The 21,815-nt window shown below is 43.0% G+C and overlaps 1 protein-coding gene across 2 annotated transcripts in view; it reads right to left on the bottom strand.

Moving 5' to 3' along the window:
* Window positions 1–13,853: 13,853 nt before the first annotated feature.
* The window catches only part of LOC140077099 (coagulation factor VIII-like), an 810,463-nt gene continuing 802,501 nt past the window's right edge, over window positions 13,854–21,815 (bottom strand). For both annotated transcript variants that reach the window (XM_072123989.1, XM_072123990.1), the window contains one exon: window positions 13,854–14,743. In XM_072123989.1, the coding sequence (XP_071980090.1) occupies window positions 14,600–14,743 (144 nt within the window). In that variant the 3' untranslated portion in view covers window positions 13,854–14,599. The remainder of the gene's footprint in view (window positions 14,744–21,815) is intronic.

Below are 21,815 nucleotides of genomic sequence, written 5' to 3'. Positions count from 1 at the left end.
GACAGGTGCGATTCATCTGAAGGGAGATTCGGGCGCCAGCGGGCGCCCGAATCGCCCAGATTGGAGCTGCAAAATGCCGCTTTTAAAGAGGGCCGCATTCTGCCGCCCGAGGCGAGATTTTCATCTCGCCTCATGGCCAGGGCCAGATTAAGGGTCCCAGTGGTATGGAGCACCTCCTTTAGGATGGGGCCCCCCCAGCTCTGCAGCCAATGTGGGGCCCCCTCCCACAACGATATAAGTAAAAAGGTACCACATAGTTATACTGTTTAAAAGCTCTAGAGATAGTAGAAACCAAAAAATACTCCCGCCATACTATTTTAAAATGATACCACAATACTGTAACCAATTAAAACTACCATAAGACCAGTATTCCAAACAATAGCGCAACTATTTATAAATGATTCCTCCAAAATGCAGCATCACCACAACATAAAGATAGTACCAACATCCTGATAATGAGCACAAGACTCTATACACAGAGCAGTATTACCAATAATTTACCACATATAAACTCTCTAATCACTAATGACACCTCTGTACAAGGCCAAATAATAACATTGCATCATGATTATCACCACTACATAATAACCGAATAATACTGCAATAATATATAATAACCTACACACAGACTAGTACGTACCACCATATAGTGACCATATAGTAGTATATACCAGTCCTGCACAGAGGCCGCAGTGTCATCCAATCACTTACAGGTGACGTCCCTCATGTTGTCTCTTCCCTTCTTTCTGATCTTCCTGTAGACTTCTTCCATCCATCACTCATCTGTGCAGGTTTATAAAACAAACATAGTTGACATCATGCTATATACACCTCACACCACAACTGACCACATTGTGCCCCCACATTTATCATATATACACCTCACACCACAACTGACCACACTGTACCCCCACATATATCATATATACCCCTCACACCACAACTGACCACACTGTACCCCCACATATATCATATATACCCCTCACACCACAACTGACCACACTGTACCCCCACATATATCATATATACCCCTCACACCACAACTGATCACACTGTACCCCACATATATCATATATACCCCTCACACCACAACTGACCACACTGTACCCCCACATATATCATATATACCCCTCACACCACAACTGATCACACTGTACCCCACATATATCATATATACCCCTCACACCACAACTGACCACACTGTACCCCCACATATATCATATATACCCCTCACACCACAACTGATCACACTGTACCCCACATATATCATATATACCCCTCACACCACAACTGACCACACTGTACCCCCACATATATCATATATACCCCTCACACCACAACTGACCACACTGTACCCCCACATATATCATATATACCCCTCACACCACAACTGATCACAATGTACCGCCACATATATCATATATACCCCTCACACCACAACTGTCCACACTGTGCACCCATAATACTAGACAAAGGGTTCCCCATAGAGCTTCATTAGGTAGGCCTCTCCCTTAGAAATTTATTAGGCAGGGCTCTCCTTTAATAAATCATTAGGTAAGCCCCCCTTAGGAATTTATTAGGCACAGGGTTAATACACACACAGTGATGTCACAGCACAGGGGGTTAATACACACACACAGTGATGTCACAACACATGGGGTTAATACACACACACAGTGATGTCACAGCACATGGGGTTAATACATACACACAGTGATGTCACAGCACAGTGGGCTGATACACTAACACAGTTATGTCACAACACAGAGGGTTAACACACACAGTGATGTCACAGAACGGGGGGCAAATACACAAAGTGATGTAACAGCACCAACGTTATCAATAAGAGAAAGCATAACAATTACGGATGACAATAACCCCACACCCCATTGCTGGCTCTCTATGGACACTATGAATATATCAGGACATGTACAGTACAAACTGAGAGCTGTCTCACACTAGAAGGTTACTGCAGAAGTGGCTTCTAGTACCTCACAGGTGACATGTCTTCTCCTTCAGGGTCAGAATCGACATAACTTTTGGCTGAAGAATTTTGCAGCAGATGTCTTCAGCTTCCGGCAGCACATGCCCCACACTGTGCACCTAAAAATACCACAGTTACTCACAGTATAATGTCACCTGGATAACAGAAAAATGCCCCCCCCCAAATATACTGCATATATCAAAGAACACATTGCGACCCCCAATATATTACTATACTACAGCCCTTGAATAAATAATACTGTACCCCTAATTATATATGTTGCCCCCCAATTGATGCCTTAATTTATAAGGCCCCCTTTAATTAATTAATTTACCTATTTATAGCCCTCTCAAATATACTGGGGTGCCCCATGCATTTTAGATGCTGGTCACCTCAAGAAATTATTTAATATATGGCCCCCCATTTACTTAATGTACTGCCCCCATCAATGAATTATGTAATATACTGCGGGATTTTTGCGGGATGAGCGGACGTTTTCTTTGCTACCACTGTTACTGTGCAGGACACTGTTCAGGACTGTACAACCTTTTGGTCATTTTTTGTCAAATTTTTTATATGTTGCAAAATAGTGAAAAAGTGGCGTTTCAGACATTTGAGCGCTGTTATCCGTTATGGGGTTCAACACAGTGAATAACCGTTATTATATTTTGATAGATCAAACATTTTGGAATGAGGTGATAGCTAATATGTTTATGATTTTACTTGTTTACTTTTATATCAGTTCTAGGAAAAGAGGGTGATTTGAACTTTTAGGTTTTATTTTTTTCCCCTTTTTCATATATTTTTTTCAACTTTTCAGACCCACTAGGGTACTTTAACCCTAGGTTGTCTGATTGATCCTATCATATACTGCCATACTACGGTATGGCAGTATATGGGGATTTTCCATATAATCTATTACAATATGCAAATTGTACATTGTAATAAATTAGCAGGAATGTAACAGCTTCGGGCCTTGTAAAGACCCCAGGCTGTCACCGCAATGGATTGTTGCTCCCCAATGACGTCATGGGGAGCAATGATCGAAACAAAGAAGGGGGCGTCCTCTCATCTTTTGACTACCACTGGCGGCTTTGCCAGCTATGATCAAGGGGTTAACACCCGCATATTTGTACCGTTTGTGGGTGTTAGCAGTGGGTGTTTGCAGCAATATGCAGCAAAACCCTTGTCTGTATGACGAGACCTCGCTCTGTGATCCCTCCTGATAAATGCTTAAAAACGCCATGCCGTAATAGTACAGCGTGGAGCGTTCAGAATTTAATATACTAGAATGAACATTGGAATACTAATAATAAATTGTATGATATGTCCCCCCCACAATGAATTATTTGATATGCTGCCCCCCCACAATGATTTATTTGATATGCTGCCCCCCCCCACAATGATTTATTTGATATGCTGCCCCCCACAAGGAATGAAATGATATGCTGCCCCCCCACAATGAATAAAATGATATGCCGCCCCCTCCCCCACAAGGAATGAAATGATATGCCGCCCCCCACAATAAATTAAATGATATGCTGCCCCCCCACAATGAATTAAATGATATGCCGCCCCCCACAATGAATTAATTGATATGCCGTCCCCCCCCACAATGGATTAAATAATATGCTGCCCCCCCACAATGGATTAAATGATATGCCGCCCCCCACAATGAATTAATTGATATGCCGTCCCCCCCCACAATGGATTAAATGATATGCTGCCCCCCCACAATGGAATAAATGATATGCTGCCCCCCCACAATGGAATAAATATGCTGCCCCCCACAATGAATTAAATGATATGCCGCCCCCCCCCCACAATGGATTAAATAATATGCTGCCCCCCCCCACAATGGATTAAATAATATGCTGCCCCCCACAATGGATTAAATGATGTGCTGCCCCCCCACAATGGAATAAATGATATGCCGCCCCCCCCCCCACAATGGATTAAATAATATGCTGCCCCCCCCCACAATGGATTAAATAATATGCTGCCCCCCCACAATGGATTAAATGATATGCTGCCCCCCACAATGAATTAAATGATATGCTGCCCCCCACAATGAATTAAATGATATGCTGCCCCCCCCACAATGAATTAAATGATATGCTGCCCCCCCCACAATGGATTAAATGATATGCTGCCCCCCCACAATGAATTAAATGATATGCCGCCCCCCTCAATGGATTAAATGATATGCTGCCCCCCCCCACAATGGATTAAATGATATGCTGCCCCCCCCCACAATGAATTAAATGATATGCTGCCCCCCCACAATGAAATAAATGATATGCTGCCCCCCCACAATGGAATAAATGATATGCTGCCCCCCCCCCACAATAGAATAAATGATATGCTGCCCCCCCCCCCAATGGAATAAAATGATGTGCTGCCCCCCCACAATGGAATAAATGATGTGCTGCCCCCCCCACAAGGAATTAAATGATGTGCTGCCCCTCCACACTGAATTATTTAATATGCTGCCTCCTCCCCCACCATGAATTATATAATGTTCTGCCCCCATATTTTAATAAGCCCCCACCATGTTTTTACTGCTATTTGATTTAAAAAAAAAAAAAAACTCGTACTCACCTCAGGCTCCCACATCTTCTTTCTTCAGCCCGCGGCCAGGCAGGAAAGGGTGCGCGGCCGCGTGATGACGTCATCGCGCGGCCGCGCATCCTAATTCATGGAGCGATGTGGCCGGAAGACAACCCCGGCGCACATCGCTCCAGTAATAGTGCTCGAGCGGCCGTTTCCGGCCGCATCGAGCACTATACAGTGACGGGCAGGAGCTTCCGGTCCGGACGGACGGAGGTCCCTGCCCGTCTATCGTGGAGAGTGACGGGGCCTGCCGGGGCCCCAGCAGGAGCATGAATATCGGCGCTATTGGAGCGCCAGGCCGGGGGCCCCCAACCAATAAATCCAGATCCGGGGGCCCGGCGCTAGCGCTCCAATAGCGCCAATGATGATCCGGCTCTGCTCATGGCAGATGCGGCCCTGCGGGCCCCCCCCTAGTGTCTTAGAGTCCGGGCCCCATAGGGCAGTACCAGTTGTACTGCCCTATCGGCGGCCCTGGATGGCGGCGCCGTGTATTTTTTGGGGTCATGGTGCCTCCCTCATCCTCTGTCAACCATTCACAATCGCGTTGTTCCCAGTGCCCATTCAAGGATAGGTTAAGCTCTTCAAATGGCTGATCAATGGGCCAACTATGTTTATTTGTTATAATGATGTCATTAAGTCAGTATGGCCAATGTGCTTACCTATTCCGTGTGTTGTGGCCAATTGGTGCCGGTTCCTAGCGCAAATGTCTGAGTCCCGTGCGCATATCCTGATACATCGACGTCCGCGCTAGTGGCTTCACTTCGCATGTGCGCCGTCTTAGTCTATTTTCAGAGTTCGGCAGCTCAGTGCGCATGACCCGGCACTTAGTCTCGCGCATCTCTGTTTATTCTGCGCATGTGCGCGATCTTGCTTACTTTGTGGAGCTCCCGGAGAAGAATCTCATATCTTGGTACTTATCCTCCGCGGTTCACTTTTGCGCATTTATGCCAACTAGATGGATTTTATAGGTAAGGTGCAGATCTCCTGGCTAGTTATTGTACATATCTGTTCACTCTGTTCAAGGTTGAGTCGCGTTCCCGTGGGTAAGATATATTCACTAGGCTGGCATTCAATGCTCATTAACCCCTTAGCGCTCTGCGCCGTAGCTGTACTGCGCTAAGTCCCGCGAATAGCGCTCAGAGCAGTACAGCAGTGGCGTAACAACCGCCGTAGCAGGCGTAGCAGTTGCTACGGGGCCCGGGCGCAGGGGGGCCCGTGATGGACGGGCAAAGAATAGTTTATTTACTTGCTTCCCGCCTCTGGCAGGAAGCCAGAATGCTGATTTGAGGAGCGGACCCCGAACCTAGGACAGACATCTGAATTAGAATTTGTTATGGATGTGATCCCGGGCCCGTCCCACTACCTCCACTGACGTGAAGGCCGCATATGAGGTGGGTGGGAAGGACCCGGGGGCACATCCATAACAAATTCTAATTCAGATGTCTGTCCCAGGCTCAGGAGCCGTCCCACTACCTCTGCTGCTAAACAAGCATGGCCTGCTCCGCACACCTAACATCTAGCCCCGCCCAGCTCACGTCCGGTGTGCACCGCACATGCGGCCCAGCCCGCCAACGTCACCTGCGGCCCGACCTGCCCAGCTCTCCGGCGGCCTAGCCCACCCATCTCACCTGCTACCTGCCCTGCCACCCAACTCACCTGCTGAAGGGCCCGCCCACCTCACCTGCTTCCTGACCCCGCCACCACGTCCCGACCCCACGTTCCAGGCAAGATACAGTGTGACATCCAGCGATGAAGGTGGGTGAGTATAATTAATACATATGTAAACTGTAAATTAATGTAAATATGCTGTATATGTGTGTATGTATTGTCTATATGTGTGTATGTATTGTGTATATGTGTGTGTATGTATTGTATATATGCTGTATATGTGTGTGTATGTATTGTATATATGCTGTATATGTGTGTGTATATATTGTATATATGCTGTATATGTGTGTATGTATGCTATATATGTGTGTATGTATGCTATATATGTGTGTATGTGTGTATATGCTGTATATCTGTGCGTATGTGTTGTATATCCTGGATGTGTGTGTATGTGTTATATATACTGGATGTGTGTGTATGTGTTGTATATACTGGATGTGTGTGTATGTGTTGTATATACTGGATGTGTGTGTATGTGTTGTATATACTGGATGTGTGTGTATGTGTTGTATATACTGGATGTGTTTGTATGTGTTGTATATACTGGATGTGTGTGTATGTGTTGTATATACTGGATGTGTGTGTATGTGTTGTATATACTGGATGTGTGTGTATGTGTTATATATACTGGATGTGTGTGTATGTGTTGTATATATTGTATATACTGGATGTGTGTGTATGTGTTGTATATATTGTATATACTGGATGTGTGTGTGTATATGCTGTATATCTTTGTGTATGGTGTGTATATACTGGATGTGTGTGTATATGCTGTATATCTGTCTGTATGTTGTGTATATACTGGATGCGTGTGTATATATGCTGTATATCTGTCTGTATGTTGTGTATATACTGGATGCGTGTGTATATATGCTGTATATCTGTCTCTATGTTGTGTATATACTGGATGTGTGTGTATATATGCTGTATATCTGTCTCTATGTTGTGTATATACTGGATGTGTGTGTATATGCTGTATATCTTTGTGTATGTTGTGTATATACTGGATGTGTGTGTATATATGCTGTATATCTTTGTGTATGTTGTGTATATACTGGATGTGTGTGAATATATGCTGTATATCTGTCTCTATGTTGTGTATATACTGGATGCGTGTATATATACTGTATATCTGTCTGTATGTTGTAAATTCGATGTGCATATACTGTATGTGTATATGATGTGCAAACGTGTGTAAAAATGATTACTCTTGTGTAAATGTGCATTTAAAAAAATATGTATTGGGAAGGGAAGGGGGCCCCATTCAAAGGTCTGCTATGGGACCCAGCTTCTGCTGGTTACGCCCCTGCAGTACAGCTACTGCGCAGAGACTATGCCGGTTCAGCGCTGCATAGCAGCCGAACCGGCATCGTTGGCCGCGGGATTTCAAAGGTAATCTACCGCTGACATCCCCGGCTAACACCCGCGGTCGGAGTGGGCTCCGATCACGGGCGTTTAACCCGTTAAATGCCGCGGTCAACGCGACCGCGACATTTAACATGCCTTCCGGGGGTCTTTACCCCACGATCGCCCCCCCCCCCGCGCCGTTTTCGTGGGGGGGGCGATCGGGACCCCAGAGAAGCCTGAAAGGCAGAGGCTGGCACTGCTAATACCCTGCAATACATCAGTATTGCAAAGTATTATCATGAACAAGCAATCAGATGATTGCTTGTTCATATCCCATGGTGGATCAAGTAAAAAAATGTAAAAAAAAATGTTTTTCAATAAAAAATAACTTTATAAATCACTAAAAATGCCCAGAAGCCCCAAAACATATAAAGAGACATATAACGCTCAAAAAAGTCTAAATCATAACACAAACCCCACATATATAGCATCACTGCGTCCGTAACAATCCATAGAATAAAACTAAATAACCCATATGATGAACGCCGTAAAAAAAAAAAAAACGTTAAAAACCCGCCAAAAATTATGATTTTTACCTATTATATCCCACTAAAAATGCAATAAAAAGTGATCAACAAAACATATGTACTCCAGAATGATACTGTTGCAAAGAACAACATGTCCCGCAAAAAACAAGCCATCAACCAGCTCTGTAGCCAAAAACGTAACAATGTTATGCCACTTGGAAGACGGCGATGCAAAAATGATAGATTTTTCCCCACATTAGGGTTTTATTTGGCAAATTTAGTAAAACATAAGAAAAAATATTCTTGTCTGGTATCCCCATAATCTTATCGACCCATAGAATAAAGATAACAGGATTATTAGGATATACGGTGAACACGAAAAAAAAAAAGTAAAAAATCCAGTACAGAATTGATGCTTTTCTACTCATGACCTCAAAAGTTCCTAAATTTTCAACAATAGGTGATACCAACCCCAAAATGGTAACACTGGCAAAAGCATCTCATCGCGCAAAAAAAATGCCGTCACATGGCCCAAATAACGGAAAAGTGAAAATTTTATAGCCTTCAAAGGGGGGCAACGAGGAAACTAAAATCCTGGCAGCTGCAGGGTGCTCCTTCCCTTCTGCGCCTCGCTGTGCCCCCATAACACAAGTAATGTCCACATGTGGGGGGTCTCTGTACTCTCTTTTTATCTTTTGGAAATGTGTAAATTTTAGGGCTAAATGAACGTATAATCGACAAAATTTGACCATTCTAAATTTCACCGCCATTTTGATTCAATTACTATGAAGATCTCAAGGGGTTAACAATCTTTGTAAATGCTGTTTCTGATAGTTTGTGGGGTGCAGATTTGAAAATGGGTTGGTTATATAGGGGGTTTTTGATGCTAAATATGTAAAATTTAATTTCAAACAGTATTTATCCCCAAAATAGTCAATTCTGAAAATACGGAAAATCGGTATTCGATTTGTAAGCCGCGTGACATCAAAATAAATTATCCAGACATTTCAAAAATTATGAAAATGTAAAGTAGACAAATGGGAAATGTTATTCGGCAAGTTATTTAGGTGGTAAATCGATCTGCCTCAAAACGCAGTGATTTTGAATTTCAAAAATGGCAAATTTTTCTAAAAATTCATCTTTTTTTTCTTTTTTTTTGTAAATAAACGCAAAACTTATCAGCCAAAATTTACCACTAAAATGAAGTACAACATGTGGGGAAAAAACAATCTCAGAATCGCTTTGATAAGTAAAAGTGTTCAAAAGTTATAACCATATAAAGAGACGCAGGTCAGAATCCAAAAAATGGGACTGAGCCTTAAGCTGTAAAATGGCTGCGTCCTTAACCCCTTAACGCCGAAGCCACTTTTCACCTTCCTGACACGGCCCATTTTTTCAAATCTGCCCTCTGACACTATAAATGGTTATAACTTTGGAACGCTTTAACATATCCAAGTGATTTTGAAATTGTTTTCTCGTGACACAGTGTACTTCATGTTAGTTAAAAAATTTTGGTGGTATGTTTTGCATTTATTTATGAGAAAATCAGATATTTGGTGAAAATTTGGAAAAATTAGCAATTTTCGAAATTCAAAATTTTCTACTTTTTCCACACATGAGTCATAACACCAAAAAACATAATAACTAACATTCACCGAATGTCTACTTTATACCTCTGTGGTTTTTTATGCATACTCTTATTTTTGTAGGATATTATGGGGCTTTGAACGTTAGGTGCGATTTTTCACATTTTCATAAAAAAAGCAAAATCCTGCTATTGAGGGACCTGCTCAGGTTTCAAGTCACTTTGAGAGGCCTAAATAAAAGTAAAACCCCATAAATTACCCCATTATAGAAACTATACCCCTCAACGTACGTAAAACAACTTTTATGAAGTTTGTTAACCGTTTAATTGGTTTACAGGGGTTAAAACAAAATCGGATGCAATTTCGAAATTACATTTTCTTTGGCTAAATGAGTGTGTTTTTCATAAAATGTACAAATTCTCAGTGGATAAAATACCAAAACGCTCCACAAAATTTGATACCCAATCCCTCCCGCATATAACTATACCCCATATGTGGTGATAACCTGCTGTATGGGCACACGCCAGGGCATCGAGGGGGGAGCTGCGCCATTCAGAGCAGATTATGCATTGTCACTTTTTATTGGCTATACAATCTTTATTTTTTTGGCAATTTGGACATATAAGGGCTTATTTTTTGCGACATGAGATGCACTTTACAAATACTTCAGTTAAGTGGGTCTGTAGCTTTTCGATGAGATTTTATTAACTCTTTAATGTATGGAGGAAAAGAAAATTGTCAATTTGGGGTTTCTTTTTTTTGTATATTTTGGGGGTCGTACACCATACACTAAAAATACTATGATATTTTCATTCTATAGATCACTACGATTACGGTGATACCTCATTTATATAGTTTTTCATTTATTTTTACAATTTTGCTGGAGAAAAACTAATATAGAGGAAATCTCATTTGTTTCTGCATCGCCATCTTTTCGGAAACTTAACCTTAATATTTTTTGGTTGACAAAGCTAGTTTAGGGCTTATTTTTTACGTGTTGAGTTGTTCTTTCAATTGGTACCATTTTGGGGCACATAACTTTTTTTGATCACTTTTTAGAACATTTTTGTGAAGGTATTTTATGAAAATTTATATTTTTGGCGAGTTTTTCGGGTTTTGTTTTTACGGCGTTCACCGTACGGGTCCAATAATGTTTCTGACTTATTGCTGCGCATGCTCAGTGTGTCACGGACCCGGCTCCCGGAAGAAGAATCGCGCAGCCCCGGGCACCGGCATTCCCGGGGCTGCGATCGGAGCAGCGGGACCCCCCCGGTAAGCGCCGCGGGGGGGTCCGAATCCAGTTAAATGCCCCTAGCACGCCGCGGTCAGCGTGAACACGGCGTGTTAGGGGTTAACACCCGTGATCGAAGAAATCTCCGATCGCGGGTGTTAGAGGAGGGTGTCGGCTATAATATATAGCCATTCAGGAGCCGGGGCCAGAAGTTTGACGTACTATTACTGCATATTGCGGGAACGCACCAAACCTACCATTTAGAATGGCATTGGTAAGCTGTAAGTACCGAGCACCAGCTCAGGGTGAGCTGGTGCCGGTACTTACTTTCGTTAGTGTCATAAACCGCGGTATCGCGGTTTTAACACTTTTTAAACTCTAGACCAGAACAGGCTTCGGCGCTGCGTGCGCACGATCGTGCGCGCGCCTACATAGGAAATAGCGGAGATGTTGCGCGCGCAGCGCTGAAGCCTTTCCTGCTCTAAAGTTTAAAAAGTGTTAAAACCGCGAAACCGCGGTTTATAACACTAACGAAAGTAAGTACCGGCACCAGCTCACCCTGAGCTGGTGCTCGGTACTTACAGCTTACCCCTACCATTCTAAATGGTAGGTTTCCTTTAAGGGGTTAAGGAGACTTATGTGCAGTAAATAAGCTAGTACTCAGAGTTTGGGGTGTCTTTGCTGGTGGTTATGGAGCTGAGATATGCGTCTGTGCAGTTCTTGAGTAGTTTTGCCAACATAGAGAAGGGGGCATGTACATTGGGCCGCGTATACTACTCCTTCACTCTTACCGTTTATGTATTGTCTGATGGTAAATTCTTCTCCGTCTCTAGGATTTGTAAAGGATCCCATACGGGGCATAAATTTACAAAACGTACAATTGCCACAAGGGTGCGAACCTGTCAGATTTGAGCGTAACCAGGTGTCTTTTGTGGGTTCTCTGGTAAAGTGGCTACTTACCAGATGGTCTCTCAGATTTTTTCCTCTCCGGTACGTTATTGCCAGCATTATGTAGTTAATTTTTCTTTCAGGTCTTGGTCTGCCAACAGTATGTGCCAATATTTCTTGATTATATTAGAAATCTGTCCAGCGTACGCATCATACGTCCCTGTACAGCAAATCTGGTCTTGTTTACATTTCGGCTGTGTGGAACGTGCGTAGGGTGTCCCTATCTGTTCTCCTGGCTCTAAAGTATGCTTTGTAAAGATGTTTTTTGGGGTAGCCCCTGTTCTTAAATCTATTAAATAGTAAGGCACATTCGCTGTTGAAGGTTATATCACTTGTACAGTTCCTGCGTGCTTGCAGGTATTGGCCTACGGGGATACCTTTTTTGAGGTTTTGCGGGTGCCAGCTACGCCAATCAAGAAGGCTGTTTGTGGAGGTCGGTTTACGGAAAATTTGTGTTTCCACTTGCAAGTTAGTATTAATGGAAATAGTGAGGTCTAAAAAGTTGATAGATTTTTCCTGAATCTCGCTGGTAAACCTCATCCCTAGTGTGTTGTTATTTAGTATGTCCACAATGTTTTCAAATGATGACTTGTCCCCATCCCAAAGGATGAGGACATCATCTATAAATCTGCCCCAGTATAAGATTTGACGAGTATATGTTGACATTTCTTCTGCAAAGACGACGGTGTCCTCCCACCATCCAAGGAAGAGGTTGGCGTATGAGGGCGCACATTGCGTCCCCATAGCCGTCCCTCTCACCTGGTGGTAGAAGGCACCGTCGAATAGGAATTAGTTCCTAGTTAGAATGAAGGATAGCAGTTTCAAGATGAAGCGATTATGTTCACCAAATTGTATACCCTTAGTGTTCAGGAAGTATTGTACCGCTTCTTTGCCCAGTTCGTGTCTAATATTGCTGTATAGGGACTCGACGTCCAGGCTAGCTAGCATGGTACTGGGAGTGACCTCAAGTTCGAAGAGTTTTCCAATAACGTCCTTGGGGTCCTGTAGATATGAGGGTAACATTTGGACAAATGGCTGGAGAATTAGATCTAGATAGGTGCTACAGGCTTGGGTGAGATTGTTGCAGCCCGACACTAATGGTCGGTATTGGTCTTTCTGCCTTGTGCAGCTTGGGGAGTGCGTAGAATGTGGAGATGGTAGGTTTCTTCTTCAGCATGAATTTGAACTCCTAGTCACTGATTAAATTATTCTCCATTGCTTCTTTTAGAATGCCCTCCAGTTCTTGAAGATATTTACTTGTAGGGTCCTCTAACAGGCGTTCATATGCATCTTGGTCCCTCAGTAAATCCATTACCATCCTAACGTAGTCGTCGGTGTCCATGACGACTACGTTGCCTCCTTTGTCGGAGGGTTTTACAGTGAGTTCCTCAGAGAGACGAAAGTTTCAATGTTTGGGTACTGTTTAAAAGGAGGTGTTAGCCTTGTCCTAGGTTTTAAATCAGTTACGGGTGCTTTCACTGGTACTGGTCCTACTTCATTTTCGTATTCCAGTTCTATCAGAGTATTGAATGTTATTGTATTTTTGATCCCTCTGATCTCTGTTCGAGGAGTTCGCTTTTATGTAGTTTGTGTAAAGCAAGTTTTCTTGCGAAAAGATTTATATCCTTGATCCAGAGGAATTTATCTGTGAGTGGGGTTGGTGTGAAAGAAAGCCCTCTTTTCAGTAGTGCAAAAGTGTCTTGGTCCGAACTTTTGAACGATCGGTTGATAATCAAATTCTCATTGTCATTTGTTGGATTACTGTGCTTGTTTATTGTGCTCTTTTTTTGTAACCCCCATTTCTCCCGGTCCCTCAGTTGTACTCAAGGGGCCGGTGTTCCTAAATATCCTTATTTAAGAACACCCGCCCCTTGAGACCGCGAGGGGACGTTTTTCAGCACATTTTTTGTGCTGAAAAACTCGGCTTATACACGAGTATATACGGTACCTAATAATAATAATAATATTTATTTAATACCAAAGCACCTTACAGATCCAGGGGAACATATACAAATAAAATAAGACATTATAGAGTAATAACAGTCATATGAAATAATCGGAATGAGGGCTCTGCTCGCAAAAGCTTACAGTCTATGAACCTAGTTCAGCAGCCGGCGTCAGCATATGTGGATATACAACACTTTTAAAGGTACTAGAAATTAGCAGTGTAGCTCTAGACAAAGGGGTACATTTACTAAGGGACATGCTCCAGTTTTCTGGTGGACTTTGCATGTTCTTTTAGTTGCAGAGGTATTTAGGTGCTCAGTTGGACCGTGCGCCACATGTATTATGCAAACTCTGAAAGAAATGTGTTGCATGCCCTATGTTAAAAAAAAAAAGTGGTCGGAGCAGTGCAGAAGGCACCAGATTCATGCACAACTTGCTCCAGAAATCCTGAATCTGTCTGTTTTTAATAAATTTGGGCCAGAATGTATTGTAATGTATTGTGATAACTTTCAGGGTATGGGACCCACCTTAGTCTAAAAGTGGAAATTGCAAAAAAAATTTGTCGCACCAACAAAAGAATTTAATATAATTTACACAGCAGGGTATCAGGATATAATTCTGTGTGAATGTTTAAATGACACAATCCTCTGTGATGTCGAAGCATAGTAAAATTTTTTTTAAATCTATACCACAAATACACCAAAGCATAAAAAAGGAAAAAATGCAATGTAACATGACAACGCAAAAGTTATATATTGCAACCAATAATTTCCATGCGCAGAGCAATTCCTCCTTTCCATTTTACAGGATGCAATTTTATAAAACGAGCAATAATTGATGTGTTGAATGTGACCCACACAGGTGTATCAGAGTCCATACTCGCCTGAAATACCTGAAAAAGAAAACATCAATTGAGTTTAATAATGATTTATATGTATAAGCTATAACAGCTTTGTTTTAAAATGGAAGTCTAGCCGATATCCGTTTATCCCTTCTCCTACCCCTTCTTCAACCGTTCCCAATTGTCACTGTTTGTTTCAACCCCCCCTTCTCCAAATCCCCCTCTATCGCTATCTTTCGTAATATAAAGAGATAGTATTAAGAAGTAGGCATGTCGCTATAAGTCTTAATTTATGACTTTCTGTTAAGATGGTTAAGTTTGTATTGTATCTACTGACTCAGCAGAGTAGATGCCTGCGTGCATCGTGCTCTACTCACTGTATAACTTGTAACTATACTTTTCTCAATAAAAAGTTAAAACGAAAAATAAATAAATAAATAATGATTTATTATAACAGTAAAGTAGGTTCGGTTAAATGTAATTTCATTTGGTTCATTGTGTGAAATGTGGTCTATTAGTCAACTATATTTAACCCCTTTCCGACATTTGACGTACTATTACTGTATGGCGGGAGGTGCGTTCCCGCAATATGCAGTAATAGTACGGCGGCAGAAGCTGCGGGTGTCGGCAGTATATGATAGCTGACACCCGCTTCTAACATCCGCGCTCTGAGATTTCTCCGATCGCAGGTGTTAACCCCTAACACGCAACGCCTCCCAAGGGGTCCGTGGCTCCGATCGCAGCGCCAGGACTGCCAGTGCCCGGGGCTGCACGATCCTCATCCGAGGAGCCAGGTCCTGCCTTCTGGCAGGACCAGGCTGTGACACACTGAGCATGCGCGCAGTGTGTCACATAATACAGTGTAATACTATGTATTAGGTGAAGAATAGCTTGAACAAGCGATCAGAGGATCTCTTGTTCTAGCCAACCTGTAAAAGTAAAGAAAAAAAGTTGAAAACAATAATTAAACACACATTTTAATAAAAAGAATTAATTAAATAAAGTTAGTCCCCTAAACACAAACATTCCCTATACACATCTAATAAAGTAAAAAAAAAGGTATCACTGAAAAGGACAACTCGTAAAAAATAATCCCTAATTCAGCTCTGTCAACCAGAAAAGATACACAAAAATGAGATTTTCTTTATATTCGTTTTTTTCCAGTAAAATTGTAAAAATATCTAAAAAACTATATAAATAAGGTATCACCGTAATCGTAGTGATCTATAAAATAAAGATAATATAGTATTTTTAGTGTACGGTGTACAACCCCAAAAAGATACAATAAAAAGAAACCCAAAATTGACAATTTTCTTTTTCTCCATACATTAAAGAGTTAATAAAATCTCATCAAAAAGCTACAGACCCACTAAAATTAAGTATTTGTAAACTGCATCTCATGTCGCAAAAAATAAGCCCTTATATAAAATAAAGATTGTATAGCCAATAAAAAGTGACAATGCATAATCTGCTCTGAATGGTGCAGCTTCCCTTCGATGCCCTGGTATGTGCCCATACAGCAGTCACCACCACATATGGGGTATTGTTATACGCGGGAGGGATTGGGTATCAAACTTTGTGGAGCGTTTTGGTATTTTATCCACTGAGAATTTGTACATTTTATGAAAAACACATTTGTTTAGCCAAAAAAAATTTCATTTTGCAATTGCATCAGATTTTGTATTAACCCCTGTAAAACAATTAAAGGGTTGACAAACTTCACAAAAATTGTTTTACGTACGTTGACAGATGTCTAAAAAAACCTGCAGGCATAAAGTAGGTGAATGTTAGTTATTACGTTTATTGCTTTTATGACTCATGTGTGGAAAAAGTAGAACATTTTGAATTTCAAAAATTGAGGATTTTTCCAAATTTTCACCAAATATCTGATTTTCTCATAAACAAATGCAAAACATACCACCAAAATTTTTTAACTAATGTGTCACGAGAAAACAATTTCAAAATCACTTGGATATGTTAAAGCGTTCCAAAGTTATAACCACTTATAGTGACACAGGGCAGATCTGAAAAAATGGGCCGTGTCAGGAAGGTGAAAAGTGGCTTCGGCGTTAAGGGGTTAAAGGGGCATTCCCACGAAAGGGAAATTTTTAAAATAAACTTACATTAATTAATTAGACTTGATTAAATAAATTAATCAAGAAAAATAAATTAATTCTAATTAATTTGGTATGGTAAAATAAAATATTTGGTATAGCAAAATAAAATATATATATAATTTATATTTTAAAAATGTATGTAAAGCAGATTTTGGGCATGAAAGGTGTATTGTGCCTAAGGAAAAGCTGAGCAGATGGCAGACCTGGAAGTGTTGGGTCTGTCTGATTAAGTTCAATTTGCATCCAGCTGGAAATCCTGCACAAGTACCTGGTGCAGCCTTCCCACAATGGCTCCATCCTGGGGAAGAGACAGGCTACGTCAAAGGCCTGTGGAGCTGTGGCAGTGAGCTGATACTGTGAATTTTACGGGTGCCTGGCAGTAGGCCAGCACCTAGTGAGGTAGGGAACCTCAATGTGTAGTTAGTGCCGGAGAGGCTTACTTTTTATTTTTGCTGTTTTGTTTCTTTTGTTTTTAATGCTGAATAAAACTGGCTATGGTTAGTTGTACCCAATTCGCACAGTACACTTACTCGTGTACTGGAGAATTTTGCACGTCTACCCCGGGAGCCAACTATTCTGGACCTAATCCCTTACAGTATATATATATATATATATATATATATATATATATATATATATATATACACATTTTTTTCAAAGTTTTTATTTTTTTAACCAAAATGATTTACATACATATGTTTATAATTTGATGTTATTAAAGGAAATCTACTATTTGATTTCATGCATTATGAACAAAACATACCTAGAGAATGCTGTAGCTATACTGATGCAGAACAATTTTTTAGTAGTTTTCCTCTTCAGATAAACCCCATATTCTATTGTGATAATGCTATTCATGTGATTTCTGTATTCCCTATTAGTTGGGAGATAGTGAGATATTGGGGGTTTACTAAGGGCCCGATTCGCGTTTTCCCGACTTGTTACGCAAATATTTCTGATTTGCGCCGATTTCCCCTAAATTGCCACGGGGCGGAAATGCATGCAACGGAAATCGGGGGGCGTGGCCGAATGAAAACCCGACGGATTCGGAAAAACCACCGCATTAAAAAAAAAAAAAAAGTGTCGCGAGACTCGCGCTTACCTTCACCAGGTATAGGCCGGTGAATTTGAGTGCATTTCTGCGGGCCTCGGGGAACTTCAGCGCAGCAGCGCCACCTGGTGGACGCCGCAGAGAACGCGCCGCTGGATCGCGAATGGACCGGATAAGTAAATCTGCCCCAGTATCTCTTAGCATGCCTGATATAAAGCTCTCTGGATCCAAACAATAGTTGGGCTACTCACTTCCATATTGAGCACTATCCCCAGAACACTCTTTCAGGCATCAATACTTAAGTTTAACTGAAACACTTGAGATAATAAGCGCATTGCTTCCTTCCTGTAGTCACCAAGCTCATTGCATGCCCACAGCTTGTGTAGCAAGTTGGCATTGACCTGATGACATCGAGGACATTGTGATATTATATCTGAATAACATCTCAGGGGTCTTAAACACTCTATACCGAAGGAATATTAAGCTGAACCTTTGGCTCTCGCTGGGTACCAAATCCAACAGGTACAAAATCCAACAGGTCATTCCACTGGTCATATATTGGTAAAAGAACCTGCCCCCTAAATCAAACTTGCTGTTAAGTTGTTCAAATGTTCCCATGGAGAGAAGCCCTCTAACTGAAATAGTTCTGGCAATTTAGAGTTGCGCCATAAGGGGCTGTGTTCTGTTATGGGGCCCAGCCACGTTAGATCTTTAAAAGACGCCCAGATGTAAGCCATCATATACAAAATAGGTAGCGTAACTGTATGGTGCTTAGTAAACCTCGCTTCCAGAGGCTGCAATGGGTCAGGTATCCAAACTATTGACACAGCAGTCTACCAGTAATCCCAATTCCATCTCTATTTCCCCATCCTTTAAAATGTTGCCGCTGGGATGAGACATAATATAGCCAGGGGTAAGGAAGTGCAAACCCCCCCAGACACATTTTTTACATTGCAAACATTCATATCTGATTCTGGAACCAACCTTTTTCCATACCAAGGATCGGCTTGGTAGCTCCATGTGTGGCTGTGTACTGCGGCTGTAGCTGCATGTGTAGCTGTGTACTGCGGCTGTAGCTCCCTGTATGGCTGTGTACTGCGGCTGTAGCTCCATGTATGTTTTGCAGTTTTTTCTGCAATACAAACTCATACTCCCGTGTTGGTCTGACTAATGGAAACCCATCTCACTGCAGGGAGAAATTCTGCTAAACAGGACCTGGATAGCTCAATCCTATTACTCTACTTATTGTACTTGCAGAGTGAGTATACTCATCTCTAGGATGATTCTCTCTGAGTGTTTCACCTCGTTGGTAGATGGGGATGGCCATTTTGTATGCTTATACTGCTCCCTATTGCTTATTATTGTGGCAATCAATGTGCTTCCACCCTTCAATTGTGTTGCCCCCAAAACAATGTATTGGCATTTACTGTATATCGGCATCCAGTGTCGGACTAGTGTACCTTGGGCACACCAGAGAAGACTACTCCTAATTGAAGTGTAAAACACGTTCTATCAAACATTAGATACAGAGCTAGAATCCAGGTCCATACATAACTGTAGCATTCAGCCAAGGTTGCAGCCAAATATGCGTCCCTACAATGGCATTGTGAATGCACCCTAACTGTGTCCAATCATCGCTGGGAAAACTTCTTATTATATTACAGTGTACTGTGCCTGTAGCTCCATGTACGGCTGTGTACTGCGGCTGTAGCTCCCAGTATGGCTGTGTACTGCGACTGTAGCTCCATGTATGGCTGTGTACTGGCGGCTGTAGCTCCATGTATGGCTGTGTACTGCGGCTGTAGCTCCATGTGTGGCTGTGTACTGTGGCTGTAGCTCCATGTGTGGCTGTGTACTGTGGCTGTAGCTCCATGTGTGGCTGTATACTGCAACTGTAGCTTCATGTGTGGCTGTGTACTGCGACTGTAGCTCCATGTGTGGCTGTGTACTGCGGCTGTAGCTCCATGTGTGGCTGTGTACTGCGGCTGTAGCTCCCTCTTTGGCTGTGTACTGCGGCTGTAGCTCCATGTATGGCTGTGTACTGCGGCTCTAGCTCCATGTGTGGCTGTGTACTGCGGCTGTAGCTCCATGTGTGGCTGTATACTGCGACTGTAGCTTCATGTGTGGCTGTGTACTGCGACTGTAGCTCTATGTGTGGCCGTGTACTGCGGCTGTAGCTCCCTCTTTGGCTGTGTACTGCGGCTGTAGCTCCATGTATGGCTGTGTACTGCGGCTGTAGCTCAATGTATGGCTGTGCACTGCGGCTGTAGCTCCATGTATGGCTGTGTACCGCGGCTGTAGCTCCATGTGTGGCTGTGTACTGCGGCTGCAGATGAAATGAAGGGGAAAACCAAACATAGTGGCAACGTCATAGAGTGATGGAGGGTGAAAACAGCATTATGGAAATCACAGGGTGTTCCAGGGAGACAGCGGTCAGTTGGCAGCAGCATGAGTAGGCTGCAGAGTGGCACAATGACAAATTATGGAGGTGGCGGAAACATGGTAGGCCACAAAGTGGTACAATGATAAGAGTGTGGAGGTGGCGGCAGCAGAAGCAGCAGCATGAGCCCGCAGGTGGCAGCAACATGGTAGCAGCAACAGGGATAGCCACAGAGTGGCACAATGATTTAGTGTGGAGGTGGCATCAGCAGCAGGATCCCACAGGTGGCAGCAACATGGTGGCAGTAACAGGGAAAGCCACAGAGTGGCACAATTATATAGTCTGGAGGTGGCATCAGTAGTAGCAGCAAAAGGAGGCCACAAAGTGGCACAATGATATAGTGTGAAGGTGGCATCAGAAGCAGCAGGTGCCTGCAGAGTGGCACAATGATATAGTGTGAAGGTGGCATCAGAAGCAGCAGGAGCCTGCAGAGTGGCACAATGATATAGTGTGAATGTGGTGTCAGAAGCAGCAGGGGCCTGCAGAGTGGCACAATGATTTAGTGTGAAGGTGGTATCAGAAGCAGCAGGAGCCTGCAGAGTGGGACAATGATATAGTGCATTGGTGACATCAGTAGCAGCAGCAGGAGCCGCAGAGTGGCACAATGATATAGTGCAAAGATGGCATCAGAAGCAGCAGCAGCAGGAGGAGCCCACAGAGTGGCACAATGATATAGTGTGTTGGTGGCATCAGAAGCAGCAGGAGCCCGCAGAGTGGCACAATGATATAGTGTGAAAGTGGCATCAGAAGCAGCAAGAGCAGCAGAGTGGCACAATGATATAGTGTGTTGGTGGCATCAGAAGCAGCAGGAGCCCGGAGAGTGGCACAATGATATAGTGTGAAGGTGGCATCAGAAGCAGCAAGAGCGGCAGAGTGGCACAATGATATAGTGTGTTGGTGGTATCAAAAGCAGCAGCAGCAGGAGCCCGCAGAGTGGCACAATGATATAGTGTGAAGGTGGCATCAGTAGCAGCAGCAGCAGGAGGAGCCCACAGAGTGGTACAATAACATAGTGTTGGTGGCAGCAGGAGCCCGCAGAGTGGCACAATGATATAGTGTGTTGGTGGAATCAGAAGCAGCAGGAACCCGCAGAGTGGCAGAATGATATAGTTTGAAGGTGGCATCAGAAGCAGCAGCAGGAGCCCGCAGAGTGGCACAATCATATAGTGTGAAAGCGCATCAGAAGCAGCAACAGCAGGAGCCCACAGAGTGGCACAATGCTATAGTGTGGAGGTGGCGGACAATTCCAGTCCCTGGTAAAGATGGTAGGAGGAAGATGGTGCAACTAGCAGCAGATGTGTGGCATCAGGCGGGTGGCAGCATCAGAATAGTAGCTGAGGCAGGTAGTTAGAACCCCGAATCATTTCTCAACGTTTGGAGGAGGCGTCATGGCTGATCTAATCTGATGCATTGGTGAGTTGAAATCCTGGCCGATCCAAGCCTGATTCATCTTGACAAAGGTAAGTCTCCCCACATTACGGGTGGACAAGCGGGTTCTCCACACTGAACACCCGC

The sequence above is a fragment of the Engystomops pustulosus genome, chromosome 9 (assembly GCF_040894005.1).
Source record: "Engystomops pustulosus chromosome 9, aEngPut4.maternal, whole genome shotgun sequence".
NCBI lineage: Eukaryota > Metazoa > Chordata > Amphibia > Anura > Leptodactylidae > Engystomops > Engystomops pustulosus.
This window is presented reverse-complemented; position numbering and strand designations above follow the sequence as displayed.